The sequence below is a fragment of the Pleurodeles waltl genome, chromosome 7, assembly GCF_031143425.1.
Source record: "Pleurodeles waltl isolate 20211129_DDA chromosome 7, aPleWal1.hap1.20221129, whole genome shotgun sequence".
NCBI classification, from domain to species: domain Eukaryota; kingdom Metazoa; phylum Chordata; class Amphibia; order Caudata; family Salamandridae; genus Pleurodeles; species Pleurodeles waltl.
In genome coordinates this window covers 235,093,683-235,114,916 of record NC_090446.1, presented here as the reverse complement: position 1 = coordinate 235,114,916, position 21,234 = coordinate 235,093,683, and the positions used below count along the sequence as shown (strand labels likewise).

The 21,234-nt window shown below is 43.6% G+C and overlaps 1 protein-coding gene across 1 annotated transcript in view; it reads right to left on the bottom strand.

Annotated features, from left to right (window-relative positions):
- The window catches only part of CBLN4 (cerebellin 4 precursor), a 293,285-nt gene extending 279,070 nt beyond the window's left edge, over positions 1-14,215 (bottom strand). The window contains exons 1-2 of the mRNA XM_069243615.1: positions 13,518-14,215; positions 9,333-9,449 (exon numbers count right to left, since the gene is read on the bottom strand). Of these exons, the coding sequence (XP_069099716.1) occupies positions 9,333-9,449; positions 13,518-13,814 (414 nt within the window). The 5' untranslated portion in view covers positions 13,815-14,215. The remainder of the gene's footprint in view (positions 1-9,332; positions 9,450-13,517) is intronic.
- Between the last annotated feature and the right edge of the window lie 7,019 nt (positions 14,216-21,234).

Below are 21,234 nucleotides of genomic sequence, written 5' to 3'. Positions count from 1 at the left end.
GTGTTGTGACGGAGTCGTTCCCAACAAGGGAAGTCGCGTAGGCCCCCAAGTACAGTGCATTTGGTGAAGAGTGAAAACAAGTCGATGCGCGAAGTCGGGGATCGTGGCATCTGTGCGAAATGTTAAATCCACGCACTTCGAGCGGCACTGGTGTGATGCTATTAATTGTGTTTGACCAATGACTTTGTGTTTCACCACTGCGCATATTAGTTGCTCAATGTTCACCAGTAGCACATTATGGGGGTTATTACAACTTTGGAGGAGGTGTTAATCCGTCCCAAAATGACGGTAAAGTGACAGATATACCACCAGCGGTATTAAGAGTCCATTATATCCTATGGAACTTGTAATACGGCTGGTGGTATATCCATCACATTTGGGACGGATTAACACCTCCTCCAAAGTTGTAATAACCCCCTATATGTTTTGTTCAGTTTAGCTGCCTATTGGCTTTGACATGGCATTAGCCATTACATTCTGTATTCAGTTTAGCTTCCTATTGGCTTTGACATGGCATTAGACATTACATTCTGTATTCAGTTTAGCTGCCTATTGGCTTTGACATGACATTAGATATTACATTTGATATTTAGGTTAGCTGCCTATGGGCTTTAACGTGGGGTTAGACATTGCAGGAACTAGACGTCAGTTGCCTGCCTCCCGTTTGGGTAGATAATCTCTTTCTCGCAGTTGACCGGAGTCATCAACTTGCAGACCCCAGAAAGATGAAGCTGAATATAGGCCCTACCGCCTTGCCCAAACGGTGATGAATTTTGACTTTTATATTTTGCTTTAAAGTTATGCTATAATAAATGTCTTCACCTATATTTGCTGTGTACATTGCAACTGAGAAGTACTTTGATATATTTTGCTTTCATTGCTGCGACTACTTTTGAACGTGTGCTTCCAATCTACTAATTTCGTCTCTCAGGAACTTGTGGGTGGGGAATTAACAACAATAAATGTCTTCTTTAAACTCAGAAGTGCATTCCAGAGAGGTTCTGTAAGCTCAGTTATAAGATAAGAGAAAGCAGAATATTTTGGTGTAGTCGGCAGGATTCAGAGTCGGGAAATTGGAGATTTCTTAGTGCACAATTTAAAAGTGTAATTGTTTTTTGTTGTTTAGAGAATTACAGAAGCACGGCAGACCTTGTTTGAAAATGCATGTGAAATTAAACTGCCTGATGATGCTGTGAGAAACATGTTTTCTTGCTGTGATAAAGCATATTTAGAAAATGTGCCTTTTGAAAGAAATGATGTTCCTTTTGTTGTTGACAGAAGGGTTTGGATACTTTTATCTGCTTACAGAAAAATGCAGGAGAGATGTAGGCAGTTAGAACATGAAAATAAGAATTTACGTGAGCATATTAGCCAGAACACATTAATGCAAGATAATGCTGAAATCTATAAACCTGCTGTTTTAGAAGAATCTGGCTTTTCCCATTCCATTAATGAGGGGGTTAAGACAGCTGTGAGCCAGTCTGAGCCTCCGTGTCAGCCAGGCATGGAACAAAATAGGGCATGGAACAAAATACCCCTCAGTTTTTGGCAGTTGAAGTGCATTCCTTAACTGATAATACTGAGAACAGAGCTCAAAATGTTAATTACAGACCGTTTCTGCAAAGAAAAATTAATTACATGGCAGAGGTACTGTCGCAAAATGTGCAGTTACTGGCACAAGTAAAACAAAAGATTTTAGAGTTTCTTACTATTTACACTAAGCAAGAGACACCGAGTTTCATTAGCTTGTTTGATTTTTGGAAACAGTATAGCCCTCCTCTGAGTGAAATCTTAACACTTTGGTATAAAGTCACTAGGAAAAAATATAAGCAGCTGCGCGCTTGTGATTCGGCAAATGAAATAATTCAGAATTTAGGTTTCTGCGCAGTGCAAGAGGGAAACACTGATTTACATGTAAATCAGGAACAGGGGAAGACAAGAGTGCCCCTGGAACTTTGGAGTATGAAAACTGAAATATCAAGCATGCAGTGGGTGATGAGTTCACCTAAATCTCACAGTTTAGGACTGACACAGGAAGCTAGTATCATACACTGGATCTGGTACATGCAAGACAGGGCTAGAGTCACTGCAGCCCTACAAGAACAGGTGTCACGAGCCCCTTTTCAGGATGTGGAGAGGGTGCAGGGAGTACCACAGGTAAAGGAGTCACCAGTGAAATTAAGTGCACCATTTGAATGTATGTCCCCTGAGGATAAAAAGCATGTTTGTTTTACTAATGATTCATTGACTGAAAAGTTGTTTTCTAGCACAGGAGAAGGAACATCATTGTACAATGTGTGTCAGATTTTAAAGCAAGAGCTGTTTGAGATGTGTCATTTTTACACTGATTCTTGGTTCACTGCCAATGGTTTAGCCGTTTGGTTTTCCACACGGCCTGTACATAACTGGTTCAATTCCCTTGCAGATGTTAAAGAGAAAAATTATGAGTCTGAAGTGTCCACCCAGAATTCTGACTTAGTGGGGATGGCTATGTGGATGCACCAGAAATGTGGACAGCTGGGAGAAAAAGCCACTTACAGATCCTACTACTTTTCGCCACTGACCATGAGTGTGCTGTGTGGTCTCAATTCGGATGTGTGTGTGTGGGGTCGGGGAAGGGACAGAACCCCCAACCTGAACCTGATTGATTAAAGTACAAGCACCATGGATCCATTTTGCGCAACTGGCGCCTTCAGTTCAAGTTCAACTTGTTTGATTACATTCTTCCACAATAAATGTCTTCTTTAAACTCAGAAGTGCATTCCAGAGAGGTTCTGTAAGCTCGGTTATGAGATAAGAGGGAAAGCAGAACAACTGGTCATGACGTGGCACAGCAACTTCCATGGAGTCGTGGACTTCAGCAGAGCTGCAGCAGCGATGAGCCTGTGAAGGTCATCGCGTTCCAGCGAAGATCACGGAGTCCGTTGCAGGCGGCATCACCAGATTCAGCAGCGGCGTTGGTCCGAAGTAGTTCGAAGTCGATTTCCTTGGATTTCCACCAGCTTTCCTTTCAAGGGCCCAGGGACTGGATAGGGCACCACTTGTCAGAGCAGGAGTCTCTCCAGAGACTCGAGGTGCTGGAAGAAAGAAGTCTTTCCTGTCCCTGAGACTTCAAACAACAGGAGGCAAGCTCTAAATCAAGCCCTTGGAGATTTCTTCACAAAATGGAAGGCACACAAAGTCCAGCCTTTGCCCTCTTACTCTGGCAGAAGCAGCAACTGCAGGATAGCTCCACAAAGCACAGTCACAGGCAGGGCAGCACTTCTCCTCAGCTCTTCAGCTCTTCTCCAGGCAGAGGTTCCTCTTGATGTCCAGAAGTGATCTAAAGTCTGTGGTTTTGGGTGCCCATCTTATACCCAATTTCTCCTTTGAAGTAGCCCTACTTCAAAGTAAAGCCTCTTTTGAATATGAAATCCTGCCTTGCCCAGGCCAGGCCCCAGACACACACCAGGGGGTCGGAGACGGCATCGTGTGAGGACAGGCACAGCCCTTTCAGGTGTCAGTGACCACTCCTCCCCTCCATCCTAGCACAGATGGCTCATCAGGAAATGCATTCTACACCCCAGCTCCCTTTGTGTCACTGTCTAGTGTGAGGTGCAACCAGCCTAACTGTCAAACTGACCCAGACAGGGAATCCACAAACAGGCAGAGTCACAGAAATGGTATAAGCAAGAAAATGCTCACTTTCTAAAAGTGGCATTTTGAAACACACAATCTTAAAATCAACTTTACTAAAAGATGTATTTTTAAATTATGAGCTCAGAGACTACAAACTCTACATGTCCATCCACTCCCAAAGGGAATCTACACTTTAATCAGATTTAAGGGTAGCCCCCCATGTTAACCTATGAGAGGGACAGGCCTTGCAACAGTGAAAAACTAATTTAGCAATATTTCACTGTCAGGACATATAAAACACATTACTATATGTCCTACCTTAACCATACACTGCACCCTGCCCTTGGGGCTACCTAGGGCCTACCTTAGGGGTGCCATTACATGTAAGAAAAGGGAAAGTTTAGGCCTGGCAAGTGGGTACACTTGCCAAGTCGAATTTACAGTTAAGAGTTCACACACAGACACTGCAATGGCAGGTCTGAGACATGATTACAGAGCTATTTATGTGGGTGGCACAACCTGTGCTGCAGGCCCACTAGTAGCATTTAATTTACAGGCCCTGCCACCTCTAGTGCACTTTACTAGGGACTTACTAGTAAATCAAATATGCCAATCATGGATAAACCAATTACATGCAATTTTACACAGAGAGCATATGCACGTTAGCACTGGTTAGCAGTGGTAAAGTGCTTAGAGTTCAAAAGCCAACAGCAACAGGTCAGAAAGAAATAGGAGGCAGGAGGCAAAAATATTTGGGACCTTGCATAATAAAAAAAAATCCAACAAGCTGTTTCTAATATTTGTTTTTTCAACAGATAGCTAACCAGTGTTTGATGTGTTTAATTTTGCCCTAGATGTTCTACGCTTCCTTTCGCAAACATGCTCTCTATTCCAAATGAAAGAGCTATGCACCAAGGTTTTAAGTGGTTTCTGAGAAGGATAATGGGAGAACATTTATTATATGGGATAAAGTACCCCCTCCCTCATATGATAAGGATATTGCAAGTCACCTCATAGTTCAATAACCTCATAAAGGAACTCGACCTTCTGCCTTGTTCCTCTATATGGGTATGGAACCCTCTTGGTCAACTTGCAATACCCTTATAATGTATGACAGGGGTACTTTATCCCTTATATATCTTTTGATGATGGGGAAATGATTGTCATTGATACAATTATGTATTCCCTTGAAGAGGTTGGTTGTCATTATTTCTAATTTCCAAAGTGTTTGTACGATATTAGGGGCCAGGAGTCTGCAGCAAGATCCTCTCTTGCCTTGCTATCAGAGTGAGGTGTCACTAGATCCCTCTCAGGTTATGCATAAAAAGCCACAGCCCGTGGACTCCCCCAGACCAGCTTGCCATCTCTTTTCCTTGAGTCTGATTTAAGGATCTATAACATAGAAACTCTTCTCTTGTAGCAGATATATAGGTCCGGCTTTTACTAAAATTGCTCTTCACTGTATTACCAACCTTGATATTACCCCACTGCCTGCTCTAAAATACTTATAGTCCATACCCTCTTCCTTAGTGACATTTGTAACAACTATATAAAAGGCGGTATTGGCAGGCAAATAAGACTTTGGGTATCCGTTACCTATCTAAGGATTATGTGTTTCTCATGGAACACCACTTGTCACAGAAGAAAACATAAAACATTTTATTTTTCTATTAAGATCCTCACCTACTCTATTAGTGGCATGCTTCATCATTGGGTATTGTCATAGCCCAAAAATGCGAGGATGGGCTTTTGCGTATTTCAGGGATCACTTTAGATATTTTGGTGGCTGAGGGAAACTAAAGGAATAAAAATGCCTCATCCAGACCAAGGTATTCCTTTCTTGGTGGTTTGGATTGGTACAAGTTAAAATACCTATTGAGGGATGGGTTAGGATGTGATGGTCTTATAACCCTCTGTGTTTCACCTTGTTTCTGCCCCTACTCTGTGGCCTAAAAATGGTCTAAGAATTTCATCAGTATGGGTTTAGCAGTAAGTGCCCTGGTAAAACATGTGAATTTGCTTTGTTAATACAGCATGCAACCCTAAACTGAATGCAAGAAAAGTGATTTTACTTCCATGGTTATGGATCAATAGTACATGTAACGGGAGAATAAAATACAATACAGATTTTTCTGTGCGTTTTGGTCAAATGATATGGTTAAAAGAAGAAATGGTGACCCACTTTCATACCATGCAATCGTATGGTTTTGGTTGGCTAATTCATAATGTGTAACACGCCAATCACAACTTGGGTACTGACAGTGCCATATGATTTTGCGCTTGTTGCGGAGACTTCTGAAAACCAAACAAACTCACTCTGTAAGGACTGTTCCTCGTGTTGTCACTAGAAACCATGCGTAAAACTTTGTGAACAGCTGTGATGCAGCTGGCTAAGCTAAAGACAAAAGCATACATTCAATCTATTATAGTCAATTTCACTTACCCCAATGTGGATACCTCACAGACCCCACTAGGGAGGGTGAATGGTTTAACCCTGTAGTCACACACTGCTCTTAGTAAGCTTCAAAATGTAAACAAAAAAAGCTGTGCGGTTGCTGGACAGACATGGATATCAAAGCCTGTACGGTCAATTATGATTGTAGCCCACAGGGTTGAAGTCCCTTCACCAAAGTTGTCAAGGGTCTCAAACCACCCATGTATCTATTTGGTCCCGCTCACGACCGGCTCTCTGAAGGCTGTGCGCACCCAGGACCAGGTTTTTATGTTTCGGGGAGGGGTTTCTGTTTGGGAAGATTTCCGGTAACATGAAGGATTGATGCTGCCTGTGTCGTACATGATAGGGAATGATGGGAATAGGAGTCCGGTCACCCGAGTGGGTTTGCGTTTCAGAGTCCCAGGGGCGGGTCTAAAGAATGACAACATTGTTGCAATAGGAGTATGGTTGTAATGGCCCCAATAGGAGACACTCGTAGACACGCATTATTGTGTCTGCCTCTTATTTGTAATGAGAATGTATCTGCCAACATGCTAGAAAACTAGAAAAACTGGTGTCCTCGTGAAATACTTATTTTTAGCAGTATGCAAGACAAGAAATAAATTAATACCTATGTCTGCCTCATACTAGAAATGGGAATGTATCTACCACCATACTTTATAAAGTACCCCGGACTAATAACGCTGTACAGACATAACACAGTAACTGTTTGCAGCATACTGGACCAGTATTAACCTTGTACTTGTGAACTCCTTTGTGTATAGTTCAGTTCTAATACCAGGAATAGACAACAGAGAAGTGGATGCTTAGTTCTTATGGCTTATACTGATAGATATTCTATTCATATGAATGAGCTTTCAGAGCTTCAGCAAGATTAATTCAGTGGAGAGAATTAAGTTGTTTCCAAGAAATGTCATCATTGGGTCCAATGTTGTTTATTCTTAGTTTGTACACCCACCTGCGTTCTTTCTCGAGGAGTACTTTTATGACTTCTGTGTGTTCTGACAGTTTTTCAATGACTGCCCAGTATATTTCACTGTCAGTATGATTATTTTCAAGGTAGTGGGTGGTGAGTTTAGTGGATGCTTTTTTGCACCGAATGGTGCTCATATGTTCGTCTGTTATAACCTTGATTTTCCTTGATATAATCCCAATGTACTGCAGCCTGCACGGATATTCAATGAGATACACAATGTTGTCACTATTCCAGTTGGTGTGTGTCTTTTGTTCCACTGAATTGGGAAGGCCTTAATCTAATGTTTTAGAGTGTTTTGTCAGACAGCAGACTGAGCAATTGACACATGGATAGTGACCAGTTACTGGTGGTAAAATCCACAGGGTATTGGGTCTGTTTGCTTGCTTCTTGTATTTTGGCTTTGGTATGGACTAATGTGTCCCTAATGCTCCTCTTCTACTTAAATGCTTTTAGGGGCCAGGATGAGAACCGATGGTGAAGCATGTCACTACTAGAGTGGGTGAGGTTTTAACATAAAAACTAAAATATTTATTTTTCTTCTGTGGTAGGTGATGTTCCATGAGAAACACATAATCCTTAGCTAAGTAAGGGATAACCAACATCTTCTTTGGTTCACTCATAGGGAGAGCATATCCCTTGGTCCTGTTGTTTCCAAAGTTCTCCCTTTTTCTTTTGGTTGGAAGGGCCCTCTTCCCAGGCCTTCCAAACTATATCTTCAATGTGGTCTGGCAGGCAAACCAGCATCAATACTAACAAACATTATTTGAATGTCCAAAAACCCCATTTCCAAAAGGCAGGCAGGCACAATAAATTGAGTAAATCACAAGGACATTTTCAACACATCTTCCACTGGCTATGGCTTTCCTCGCTTGACCTCAGAGACCATGTATTGTTATGTGCCATGTGATTAAAAAGGCAGGTAACTGCCTCATAAACGTTTTGACATTTTACAGAACCTATTTATAAACCTGTGGTTCAAATTCATATGTGTTTAGTTGTTTGCTTTTAAGGACTTCTATTTTTCATGTTTCTCAAAAAACAAATACACTTTGCTCTCTTTTTACATTGAGTCAACCATCAGAAACACAGAAACGTTTCCATTGAAGTAAGATCCTCTATGTCCCTTGGTTAAGTAATTACATTAACTTTCTGTACTTTATTCAGTTCATTATGCTCTTTGCTCAGTAAATTGAAGGTCTATTGAAGTCGAGCCCTCTTGACTGCAAAACATGTTGGCTATTGCAAGATCTAGGCCCATATTTATACTTTTTGACGCTAAACTGCGCTAACGCAGTTTAGCGTCAAAAAATTTAGCGCCGTCTAACGCCATTCTGAAGCGCCATGCGGGCGCCGTATTTATGGAATGGCGTTAGCCGGCGCTAGCAGACCGGCGCTGCCTGGTGTGCGTGGAAAAAAACCACGTAGACCAGGCAGCGCCGGCGTAGGGGGAAAATGGCGTTAGGGCGTCTTAAAATGGGGCAAGTCAGGTTGAGGCAAAAAAAGCGCCTCAACCCGATTTGCGCCATTATTTTCGACGCCCAGACGCCATTTAAATGACTCCTGTCTTAGTAAAGACAGGAGTCATGCCCCCTTGCCCAATGGCCATGCCCAGGGGACTTCTGTCCCCTGGGCATGGTCATTGGGCATAGTGGCATGTAGGGGGGCCCAAATTAGGCCCCCCTATGCCACCCAATTTTATTTTTAAAAAATAAAAAATTATACTTACCTGAACTTACCTGAATGTCCCTGGGGTGGGTCCCTCCATCCTTGGGTGTCCTCCTGGGGTGGGCAGGGGTGGCAGGGGGGGTCCCTGGGGGCAGGGGAGGGCGCCTGTGGGCTCATTTTGAGCCCACAGGCCCCTTAACGCCTACCCTGACCCAGGCGTTAAATAGTGGCGCAAATGCAGGGTTTTTTGACCCGCCACCTCCCGGGCGTGATTTTTGCCCGGGAGTATAAATACGACGCATTTGCGTCGCCGTCATTTTTTTAGACGGGAACGCCTTCCTTGCATCTCATTAACGCAAGGAAGGCGTTCACGCAAAAAAATGACGCTATTTGCCCATACTTTGGCGCTAGACGCGTCTAACGCCAAAGTATAAATATGGCGTTCGTTTTGCGCCGAATTTGCGTCGAAAAAAACGACGCTAATTCGGCTCAAACGGAGTATGAATACGGCCCCTAATCCGCTCGCCTTGCTACTGTACATTCCAGGCGCGGCAATGTTCCATCACGTCCAGCTAACACAGAACACACTCGCTGTTGTATACGAACCAAAAAACATACCTGGATTGTCTGGCTCTGGTAGACTTTTATAACATGAAAACTGAAGCTGTAGATTCCTTTCCTTGGTGCTACAAATACTGATTCCAATGTGAAGAAGTTTCCGACATTTACCAAGATCTGTAAAAATAATAACCAGAAACAGTATGTCATCTACTGATGCATATTCGGTTGCAAAGTTTGTAACACAAATGTGAGCAATGCTATTGTAAAAAATATTGCTACACAAAACTAAATGATAGCTCATGGCAATATAAGCACACTGCAATGTGATGCTATCTCCGGATTGCGAGGGTTCAAGAACTCCATCGGATCCCATTCCTTCACCACTTCCTTCCTAGACGATGTAACAGAGGCACCACCGTGTTATAATATGGCCTAAAACAGGTGTATGTGAGAACTTGTGTTTTCTCTGGACATTTGTCTAGAATCTAATGAACGACGTCATCAACAGGTGCATACTTTTTATATGAGCGATCTTTGTTTATCACTTTGCATTTATATATGGCCCTGTCTGTCTAGAATGAAAAATAAAAATGTTCATTTCAGAGGCAATAACTCAAAAACAAGTATACATTTGGTGTCATATAAACTTTATCCTTTTTATACCTTTTATGGTGTATTTTAGAGCACTGATTGCATGCTTTACTTAAAAGGAAGCTCACTGTCCATAGAAAAGAGGCTACCGAACAAGAAGTCTAATAAATACATCTTCCCCACTCAGCCAATGGCAAATGTAATTGGCATAGCAGCCATGAGAAAATTCCTTTGAATTTACATTGCAGCAACCCCACTACTATAAATCACCTGAAAGCCAGATGAGACATAAACCACCTACAAACAGCAACACATCCAATTCAAATATTTTCATTCTTCAAAAATGTGCAGGATCGTTTTTTTTTTTTTTAGAATGCGTCAGATATTACACAAGGAAAAGGAGACAAAACATGGAAATATCAGAAATGTTTTAGACTGTAAAGGTACAAACTCAGCACACTGCACTGCGGGTAACTTTCCAATTAACAAAGAAGAACTTCCTGACAAATACCTTCTACTGATGTTAACTGCAGTCTCTGCGATAAGGTTCGAAAGATGCATAAATCTTAGGGATTTAAGTGCAGAGCAGCCGGGTCGTTGCGCACGCCTTTTATGGCTGCGATTTTCCATTCATTTCCTTTTAAATGCCTTGGCAAATTGCAGGGTGTGGAGTCACTCTAACCAGCAGTGGGAGATCCTTCATCGCCAGAAGTACTTGCTTGTAGTTTCTATTACTTAGGGTACTGCTACCTACTGCTGATCTCATCACCTATTTATCGTTGCTTTGTTTGTATTCTCAAGCGTAAATAGCGCAGCAGTTTTACACGGCTATCTCACTGCATGGCATCATTTAAACAGCATAATGTGACTAGGCGCTTTACGCTACCTGCACCAAAGCCTGCTGACGAAGCGAGAGGGAAGCACAATGATGACTCTAAAGAAGGTAGCTAGGAGCGACTCTACAACTGATGGTCTACGACACCTCCAGCTACCCCCCACATAACTATGGGTTTCCATCAGTCGCTTCCCTTACTGGCTCTGAGGTCAGGTCTCCCAGGCAACTTTCCGCACTGAGGAAATGGAAGGAGTTCGGCAGCGTTATTTCCTGTATGAATGTGTCTGAGATATGGCTTGCTACTAGTTGGTGCTTAACTTGTGCCGGTGGTGGGGATATGTTTTCGTTTTTGGGGACTGAGGCTTAATTTTCTTCCTCAGACTTTGAGACAGCACAAGCAAAGGGAAGTCAGAAAAGAGGAAACAATGAAGAGGAAATAGGAAAATAATTACAAAGGAAAAAAGAAGCGACAAAAAAAACCTTGAAGAGTTAAATAAAGAGAGCGGAAGTGCAGAGTAGGAAACGAAAGAGACGTGAGGTGGAATCATGATTAGACATCCTTGCTATTTGCCAGCACCAAAGCAGCCTCTTAAATAAATGTTTGGTCATTATTTTTTTAATAAGTTTCATTAGGTTACAATGACTAATTTTTTGTCAGCCAGTTTCTTGTCTTACACAACGGAAGTGACATTCACCTAAAGCCTTACACCACAGATGAGTCATTTACGCTTGTTGAAGCTTTTTGTCTCCGCATTTTGTCCCAAATTTTCTGTGACTCGACCAGAGCAGGATTCAACAGCCTGCTAGTTAAGAACCCTACCCTGCAGCCACAGTCACTAAATTTCTAAGCTATGCGTCAATGCTCTTTTGAGCATTGTTGTCCTTTTATGTCATAACTCATCCGCCTGGGCCGGGGTTGTGTAATGGTGCTCAATATATTCTATTGAAAGGTCGGATGATAATCGATTTAAGATGCAAGATGAATTACAGATAACAAATCAGCGATGGGCATACTTGTAGAAAAACAGCCCATATATAGTAAAATACCTCTCCAGTATGCAAAACAGTATAAGTGCCCATCTGCCAGCACGGAACCAGTCCTTGCACATTGATAGGCAATTATTGCTAGAATATGGTGCAAGGTGCCAACTGAAGCAATTTCAAGTGCTAGTGTGGGCAGAGCAGTCAATTAAAACCAGGACCGGACTAGCCACGGTATAGAGGGGAAAAACACACCGGTAGGATTCAGAAATATAGGGCTCCTATTAGAAGGTAATTGAGGAAAGGGATCATCATCTGTCCAGCCTGGTAATCATCCATGAGGAAACATGTTTCTTGTACACACATGATTGCCCCCAAATCCTCAGGGGAGCGATTGGATTCAAAGCTACGTATGGGCGGGGGGGGTGGGGCTCTGATGCTAAGATCACGTTTTCCAGAGCTGCCTTTACGCTCCCGACAGTCACTGACTGGCATTGCCAGGTTAGAACTGCTTCGGGGGGACTTTAACAACATTTTTAGATTGCTAGATCCTCCCTGGCAGGGATACCTTTGTTGGATTTTTTCAAGCATCGAGGGAGTTGGAAGTGAAAAAAACACGTAAAATAAATATGCGTTTTGCGGCGTGTTAAGACAACAGCTTGGCTGCATTCTAGTTACAAGCAGAGCAAATCGGCTGCAAGTCGTTCGTTGCTTGATCTCTGAGATGTTCCTGGATTACTTATGTGGTCTTTGCAGGTTATCAATGCACCTGGGGATGATGCTCAGCACAGTGCAGCACATCGATGTTGGTAAATCTCCGGTGGGTAGTTTTACAGACTTGAAGATTATTTTTGTCTCTGTGAATTTATTGAAAACTTTATGACGAGTTCCATAATATTAAACAACGAAAGGTTCTAGTGTTCAGAGCAAACTCGCATAACATTTCACATTTCAGACACGGAGGGGAAACGATGTTCCCTTGCAGCAAGCTAGTTTTACATTTCCTTGCTACGCTACTACTTCATTTATGTAGCGCTTTATATCGGAGGGATTCAAGGCACTGGATATTAAAAAACACTTATTTAAGTTATTTAATCAAATTTTGAAAAATGTATTAATTAATGGAAGACTAACTGCAGAACAAAGGCGTTGATATCAGACAAAAGGTACGCTGACGTAGCTTGAAACTGATACTTTTTTTTTTTTTTTAGTAGTGGTAATGTATTTTACAGATAATAAAATCCAATACAAATGTACAAGGAAAGAGAAAGAAAAACAAAAAAAAAAAACAATCAATGACAATCAAAATAAATACCCTCAAGGACTGAATTCAAACTAAAAGAACATCATAAGTTGCACATGTGACATGTTAAAAACGTTTCTCCCAATAATAAATAAAATACAAATCACCCAACCCAAAACCCCACATAAAACACAAGCCAATATACATAGTCACTGCCCTAAAGTGCAAGGTGCATGAATTAGTAATTGCGCTGTGCACCAGCTTACTTTTTTTAATACATGGGCATGCACGTGTCTCAAAGGAAAGTAATTTACTTGCTGTGCTGTGCATGGGTTAAATGGAATCCCTCACTAGAAGTAATGTCCAAAATATGAGGTTATCCCCCTCCGGACCCCCAACTCCGAGTAAACTACTTCATTTAATCGTGTCTTGCTACTCAGTTGATGCGTTACCAGTTCAAATGCAACACGGCTGAAGACATGCCCCCGAAAAGACAGTCACGTTGCTTTCCTCCAGGGCTATTTATGTACACCTATAACCCTGGCACTATCTCTCTATTTTCAAAAGTCACTCCTTCTCACCTGTACCCTACCTGGTCGAAGTAGATGATCCGCGTTTTGTTGCTCATCTCGGACGGCTCGTGGTTCGTGCTCCGGACTGCTGAAAAGGCCACCTTGGAGTTTGCTGCGCGCACCGAGATCCCCAGGGGAGACGATGAGGACCCCTTGGTTTCCGAGGCGGGGTTCGAGTCACACACCACCAGGCACTTGCCCTCCAGGACTATGGGCTCGGTGTCATTCTGCGCCCAGACAAGGAAAGTTGGAAATGAGAGGGCCATCAGCACTGTGGGGACCACGGACAGCACCCTGCGTGTGCCCATTGCGAACATCAGCAGCGCGCGCTTGCTTCACAGCCCGGGAATCTCCCTTCACGCGGAGCTGCTGTCAGCTGCACTCCAGCCAGCTGCAGTCACACTTTCCACTGATCACCAATATCTCATTTACCTGCTCGTCTCTTTAAAATATCTTCCAGCACCACAAAAGCCAGCGCGTCCTTCTTTCTTTCTTTCTTTCTCTTCTCTTCATCCAAAAGCCCTCGGGTGAATTATTGGCGGGGGCGCTCCGGCAGAAACACACGGTTTGACGTGGCCATTACTTCTCTTGTCAGCTCATCCTCCCCGTGTGCTGGAGTCTGGGTGCAAGGCTGTAATGAGTACAGACGTAGCTGTTCACTTCTGCCTGGCGCTGAGATCCTGAGTCTGACTTCACTGCCAGGATGCTTCCAACTCGTGAATCCCCACTCGACACCCCGAAAGCATTAAGTCATAATACACCAACACAGCTATCTGGTAACTACATCAGCTGAGACAGCAATTCACATTACATGAATAATAGCAATATAGAGACACCGTGTGCAATCCTTCAACAACGGGAACTTTCGGAAACGTGATCTGAAATTGAACACCATATTATCAGTACGGTATGCGCATAAACCATAGGAGCAAAAAAAAAAAACACTTCTTTATACAGAATACAACTCTTATGCCAGCAAATAACACTGTTCTCACTTTTAGGTAATGTTATTTACAGTTTCGCAAAAAAAAAAAAAAAAAAAAAACAACAATGAGTAAATGAAGAGACCACTGCTCTGCAAAGAGAGGGCTAGATGTATCAACATGTCATCCAATGGAACCCAGCAACACACCTTGCTGAGCTGTCACAGGGAGAGAGCAGGAATGAAACATCTGCACATATGTACTGAGATATGACACATTCCTGGTCTCTCCCTGTGCTAGGGCACCGAGTGCTGCCTTGCACTGACACAAGTACCCTTGTGTCATGGTGCAAAGGTGCCTGAGATACAGAAAGGATTGGTTTTGAGCACCTTGCTGCACAAAAACAATCCATTGAGGCTTTTTCCTCTTTCTGCAAGTGCTAGAGAATGCAGCACACAAAGAAAGAGGAAATAACGAGGCAAAACAAAGATATTTCACATTGCCACTCCTCTAATGGAAAGGCGCACCATTTTGGTGCAATCCCAGGTTTACCGCCCTTAGTAAATCTGGGATTGCGTCCAAATCTATGGGTGGATGCACAGGAATGTTTGTTCTTCACCCATGGAATACCTTCACAATGCAGAGTAATGCAAAGCAAAGATTTGCACTACCTTGCATTACTCTGAATTTACTAAGACAAGCAGAGCCACACTAGATGGCTTTTCATGGCTTAGCAAATCTCATTTAAGGCCTTGCATTGCCTTGTGTAGCCTTGTGTGATGCAAGGGCAACGCAAGAATTTAATAAGTCTGACCTTCTATTGCCTTTAAGAGAATGCTGGATTGGAGAAGCTGGTGTACAGAGGCCCAGGCATATGTGGGTTTTAATGTTATTTACCAAAGGGAAGTGTTTATACTCAGACTTAGTTGTTTTGATTTTTTAAGTTACGTACATTTTCATTGTTCTATTTGCTACTCTGTACTCATTTGCAGATAATGAAAGGGTTATGTGGGGCGTGGTGGCTAAGAGACTGGATTTGGATTAAGAAGGTATTGTTTCTCATTCAGATCTCACCTTTAGCTATGCTCTCTGGGGATGTCCATCAGGCGTGCATGCCTTCATTGACCCTGACTGTCAGAAGTGTAGGAGATATGTTACAACTTACAGCCCTCAAAGACTGGTATATTATGTTAACAAAATTTGTAGTTCACAATAAACCTGAAGGTGTCAAAGTGATTTGGGAGGCAGTTTGTAGCAGTTTATCGCAGGTACTAGGATGACTAGTACTTAAGAAGAAAAAAGCCACATCGTTAAATGTTTTTTTAAAGCCGAAAAGGAGTAGAGACTAACAAAGTGGGTGGGAAAGGTGTTTCAAAGTTTGGCAGCAGCAACTGAGATGGAGCGACTGCCCCATCTGGACTTCCGAAATCTTGGAATTATTACCTTTTTTTGGAAGGCAGATGTGAGAGGCATGTTAGGAATGTAGCAGCGAAAAAGTGAGTTGAGTTGACTGGTGCGTTTCTGATTCCAGGCTAAGAGCGTCAAGCAGAGGAGATCTTTAAAATTGATTCTTTTTTGATGGTGAGCCAGTGGAGGGAACAAATCCCATCCCTGACAGGTATGTGTCTGGGGATGTTAAGGACCAAACAAGCTGAAGTGTTCTGGTCGATTTGAAGCTTATTAAGGCAAGAGTTCTTTATTTTGAGATATAAAGAACTGCATTAATCCAAACATGAGGTGACCAGGGTTATGATGACAGATTGGTGAGGTTCTGGAAGATTATAGGGAAAATCTTCCTCGAGATCCTAATAATGACGGTATCACAAGGTATTATCGACAATGACACCCAGGTTTTTGGCTCACTTGACTGGAATAGGAAAGGGTCTGCAATCCTTTGACCACCAGATGTTGGACCAGATGGATTTCTGTGTGCCAAACACTAGAGCCTCAGTTTTATCTGCATACATTTTTTAGGGCGTTGTCCTTCATATGCCTGCAGGTACTCGTCATCCATTAACTGAACATTACTGCTATTGATGTAGGTTCATTGCAAATTGTTAGAAATGCGGTCTTTAGTTGACTGTCAGGTTACCCCCTGTCCAAGCAAGGACCCTCGCTCTAGTCAGGGTAAAAGAGAATCACCCTAAGCTAACCCCTGCTTACCCCCTTGGTAGTTTGGCATGAGCAATAGGCTTAACTTCAGAGGGCTAGGTGTAAAGTATTTGTACTAACACACACAGTAACTTAATGAAAACACTACATAATGACACAACACAGGTTTAGAAAAATAGAAAATATTTTTCTAAACAAAACAAGACCAAAACGACAAAAATCCACATGCCAACTTATCAGTAAAAATGCAAAAAGAATCTTAGTGTAATTTTAAACACACACTAACGGTGTTAGCGCAAAAATGTACCTTGGGTGCGTCAAAAATAACCCTTCATGCGCGTGTGTGTCAAAAAGGGCTTGCGATGCGTTGATTTCACTCATGAGCGAGACCTTGCATCGTTTCTCCTTTAGTCAGGTCGGCGTGCATAGTTTCTTCTCTCCGCAGGAGAGCGATGCACCGATCCAGTCAGCACACTCGGGTCCGGGCAGGCCTTGCGTCGTTTTCATACACTCAGCAGTGTTTGCGTCGGAAATCCAGCCGCACAATGATTTCAAAACCATGCAGTGGGTTGCGATCTCCCAAGTCTCCGTCAGCGATGCTGTGCGTCGTTTCTCCAGCCATGGACATTGATCTTCCGGTCGCATTGCAGGCGAGCATCGATTTTCAGCCGCAAAGCCGGTGGTCCGTCAATTTTTCAGCCACAGATCTGAGTCATGTCGATCTTTTCCCCGCACAGCTGTCTGTGAGTGGTTTTCTCACTCTTGTCCAGACAGCTTCACCTTTCAGGGTCCCAGGAACTGGATGGGCACCACTTGGCAGAGTAGAAGTCTCTCCAGAAACAACAGGTGCTGGCAGAGAGAAGTCTTTGCTGTCCCTGAGACTTCAAACAACAAGAGGCAAGCTCTAAATCAAGCCCTTGGAGAGTTCTTCACAAAAAGGAAGGCAACACAAAGTCCAGTCTTTGTCCCCTAGCACAGGCAGAAGCAGCAACTGCAGGATAGCTCCACAAAGCACAGTCACAGGCAGGGCAACTCGTCTTCCTCAGCTCTTCAGCACTTCTCCAGGCAGAGGTTCCTCTTGGTGTCCAGAAGTGTTCTAAAGTCTGTGGTTTTGGTGCCCTTCTTATACCCATGTTGCCCTTTGAAGTAGGCTTACTTCAAAGGAAAGTCTCTCTTTATTGTGAAATCCCACCTTGCCCAGGCCAGGACCCAGACACACACCAGGGGGTTGGAGACTGCATTGTGTAAGGACAGGCACAGCCCTTTCAGGTGTCAGTGACCACTCCTCCCCTCCGTCCTAGCACAGATGGCTCATCAGGAAATGCAAACTACACCCTAGCTCCCTTTGTGTCACTGTCTAGTGAGAGGTGCAACCAGCCCAACTGTCAAACTGACTCAGACATGGAATCCACAAACAGGCAGAGTCTCAGAAATGGATTAAGCAAGAAAATGCTCACTTTCTAAAAGTGTCATTTTCAAACACACTATCTTAAAATCAACTTTACTAAAAGATGTATTTTAAAATTGTGAGCTCAGAGACCCCAAACCCCACATGTCTATCCCCTCCTAAAGGGAATCTACACTTTAATCATATTTAAAGGTAGCCCCCATGTTAACCTATGAGAGGGACAGGCCTTGCAACAGTGAAAAACAAATTTAGAAATATTTCACTGTCAGGACATATAAAACACATTACCACATGTCCTACCTTAACCATACACTTCACCCTGCCCTTGGGGCTACCTAGGGCCTATCCTAGGGGTGTCTTACATGTAAGAAAAGGGAAATGATTCTGGAGGAGCACCTTAGAGATAAATATTGCCACTGGGTAGTTATAGTTAGGATTGTGTTTCCATAGCAAATGCCTTTATTTGTGTTGCAAATGACTTTGGTGCCATTTGATGACTCACCTCAAAACTTTCAAAAAAAGTGCTACTTTTGGACTGGTTTGTGCCTGGAAAGTTTCTGGGGTATTTGTCAAGTGGGGGCCGAGAAAAAGGGGTGTGACCAAAATATATTTGTCCCATTCAGTTTTTCATAGAAACGTTACACATGGCTACAGCCCAAACCGCTGAATGGATTTACACAAAATTTGGCAGAAAGATACAACTCTGTCCAAAAATAAGGCTTTTTGTGTTTTTTTGTAAATCTGTTCAACAGTTTTGTAACAATGAAGTTCCAAACAAATTGTATACCTCGCGTTGTGGAGGATTCGTGTAGCTGACAGATTTCATCCTGAAATCTTATTGGCTACCAATATCTCAATCAGGAAGTAGTGGTAGCCATCGTAAGATTTGGGACACAGTCCCAAGTCATAGAAAAATGCAACAAAAATACCCTGACCCCCTGTCTGTGGCTAAAAACATTTTCTGAATTTTGCCACAGAGGTTCCCCTCAGGTGAGCCAAGCCTGGGTGGAGGTAAATCATATGTTTTAGTGGGAGGGGCATGTGGATCCCAAATCCCAGGGGTAATAAGTTCAATAAAGGGGAGATGGGCTGCATAGCCCCCTTCCTGAGCCACTCAATGGCCCCTGGGATGTTATCTCCCAAGGCTGGCTCAGTGACGTGTATTGGGGTCCCTCACCCAAGGGGACACCATCTATTTCCCAGCCTGCACAAAGTTCTCCCACAAGGCAGAAGTAAAAAGCTGCTCCCACCCAGAAGGAGAAGAAAACATTTCCCTGCTTGAGCTCTTAGGCAGGGAAATGCTTTGATTGCACCCAGCTCATGGGAGAAAAAGAAAACTACTCTTGCAGATTGAAGCAAAGCCGTTCCCAGCTGCACCCATGATTGGCTGCCACCACCTCAACCTGGGGTCTAAAAAATGCAAAAAAAGACATGCGGGGTAGGGTAAGGATACCCTGACCCCTAGGCCTGCCAGTGCGGTCCTAGAAGGACCCTGCATGGGGTTAAAAATCTTTTTCTTCTTACTTTCCCACAAATTTGTACCGGATCTGCAACTCCACAGCAAAATAAAATAAAAAAATATAAAAAAACACAGGCTCCCATGCTTGTTTTAGTAAATGCCTTAGGGTGGGCCAGGGCTTAGGGGGGCAACAAAGTTTACTTTTTTAGGTTGGAAGGCCCCATTCCCGAAGCCTCTGAGAGCCCCCAAAAAACCCATCACCTGGGGCTGAAGCAAAATACAGAGGCAAAAAAGGGAGGTACAAAATGAATAAAATAGGGGAGGGGGACCATGCAACCCCCCCCCTCCTGAGCCTTAAAAAGGCCCTGGGGACCCCATCCCATACGGATGTATGTTTAAATTAATAGGGAGAGGGACCAACCACCCCACCTTCCTGAGGTTTTTATGGCCGTAGGGGACCCGGTTCCCCAGGGCTGGCTCACTTGATGGGTTCCTGTAAGCCTATCCACAGGATAGCGTAGTTCCCTGCCCACATTAGTACAGGGAGGGAAACATCCCACCGTCAGGTGGGAGCATTTTCATATATACTACCAAGCAAGAGTAAACACAAAGTTTGCTTCTAGCGTGGGGAGCTTTTATAAATGCTCCCAGTAGCTGGGTGCAGAACTGAGATCTGTTTCCCTGCCTCTACTGATGTGGGCAGGGAAACAGAACAAGATGCTACTGCCTGGAGGAATCAGCATAAATAGCTGCTACCTCTGGGTGGGAGCAAAGCTGGCTCCTGCAGCATGCGGGTAGCCACCTGGGGCTAACGGGGCCCTGGGGCTCTCTCTGTGGCCCCAGAGAAGGGATGCCATGCAGCTTCCTCCCCCTTTTTATTATAGTTGGCCTCCAGGGTACAGAAGGCTCAGAAGGAGGGCTGCATTGACCTCCCCTATTTAATTGTATTTTGCCCTGGGGGATGGGTCCTCAGGGCCTAATAAATCTGGGCAGGGTGCACACCCCTTCCTTCCCCTTTGTTGTTAAATTTGTCCTTTGGGATAGGGTCCCTGGGCCATATTAGATCTTTGTGAGGGGGCTGCGCACCCCTTTCCTCAATATATATGTTCTGACCCAGGAGATGGGGTCCCTACAGGTGCCCAAAATCCAACCCTATGCCACATCACTAAAGGCTGTGCACTTGGTGGGTGTGGTTGACTGCGGGTGTTGGTTGCAGGGTGCAGGCCAGGCCCTGTGGCCAACTCCTTCCATGCATGGCCGAAGGCTCTGTGTAATGTAGGGTTGGCTGCCTTTGGAAGGGTTGGACACAGGGCCTAGTCATAAGTCAGTACCTGCAGCCAAAACCCCACTGTGCATTACCAAGGGTCCTGTGCAGCATGGAATTGGCTTCATGTGAAGGTTAGCAACAGGTTATTTGCAGGTCCAGTGGCCAACTCCTGCTGCACATGGCCAAAAACCCTGCAGTGTGGGGTTGGATGCATGCAGGAGGGTTTGCCGCTGTGCCTGGCAGTGGGTTGAATTTCTGTATGGTAACAAAATATTGCTTTACTTTAAAAGAACTCTAGAACCTTACAAAAAAACAATCTCAAAGTAACTGTTAGACCTGTTTTTTAACCTCTGCTTCCTATGTTCTGACTGTGTGCTGGATTTTGTTGTTGTTGGTTTTGGTGCTCTTGGCACTTTATCTCTGATGACCAGTGCAAAAGTGCAAGTGCTCTCTGTGTAAACTGTATGTGTAATTGGCTTTTCCATGATTGGCATGTTTTATTTACTAGTAAGCCCTTTATAAAGTGCACTAGAGGTGCCCATAGCCTGTAGATCAAATGCTACTAGCG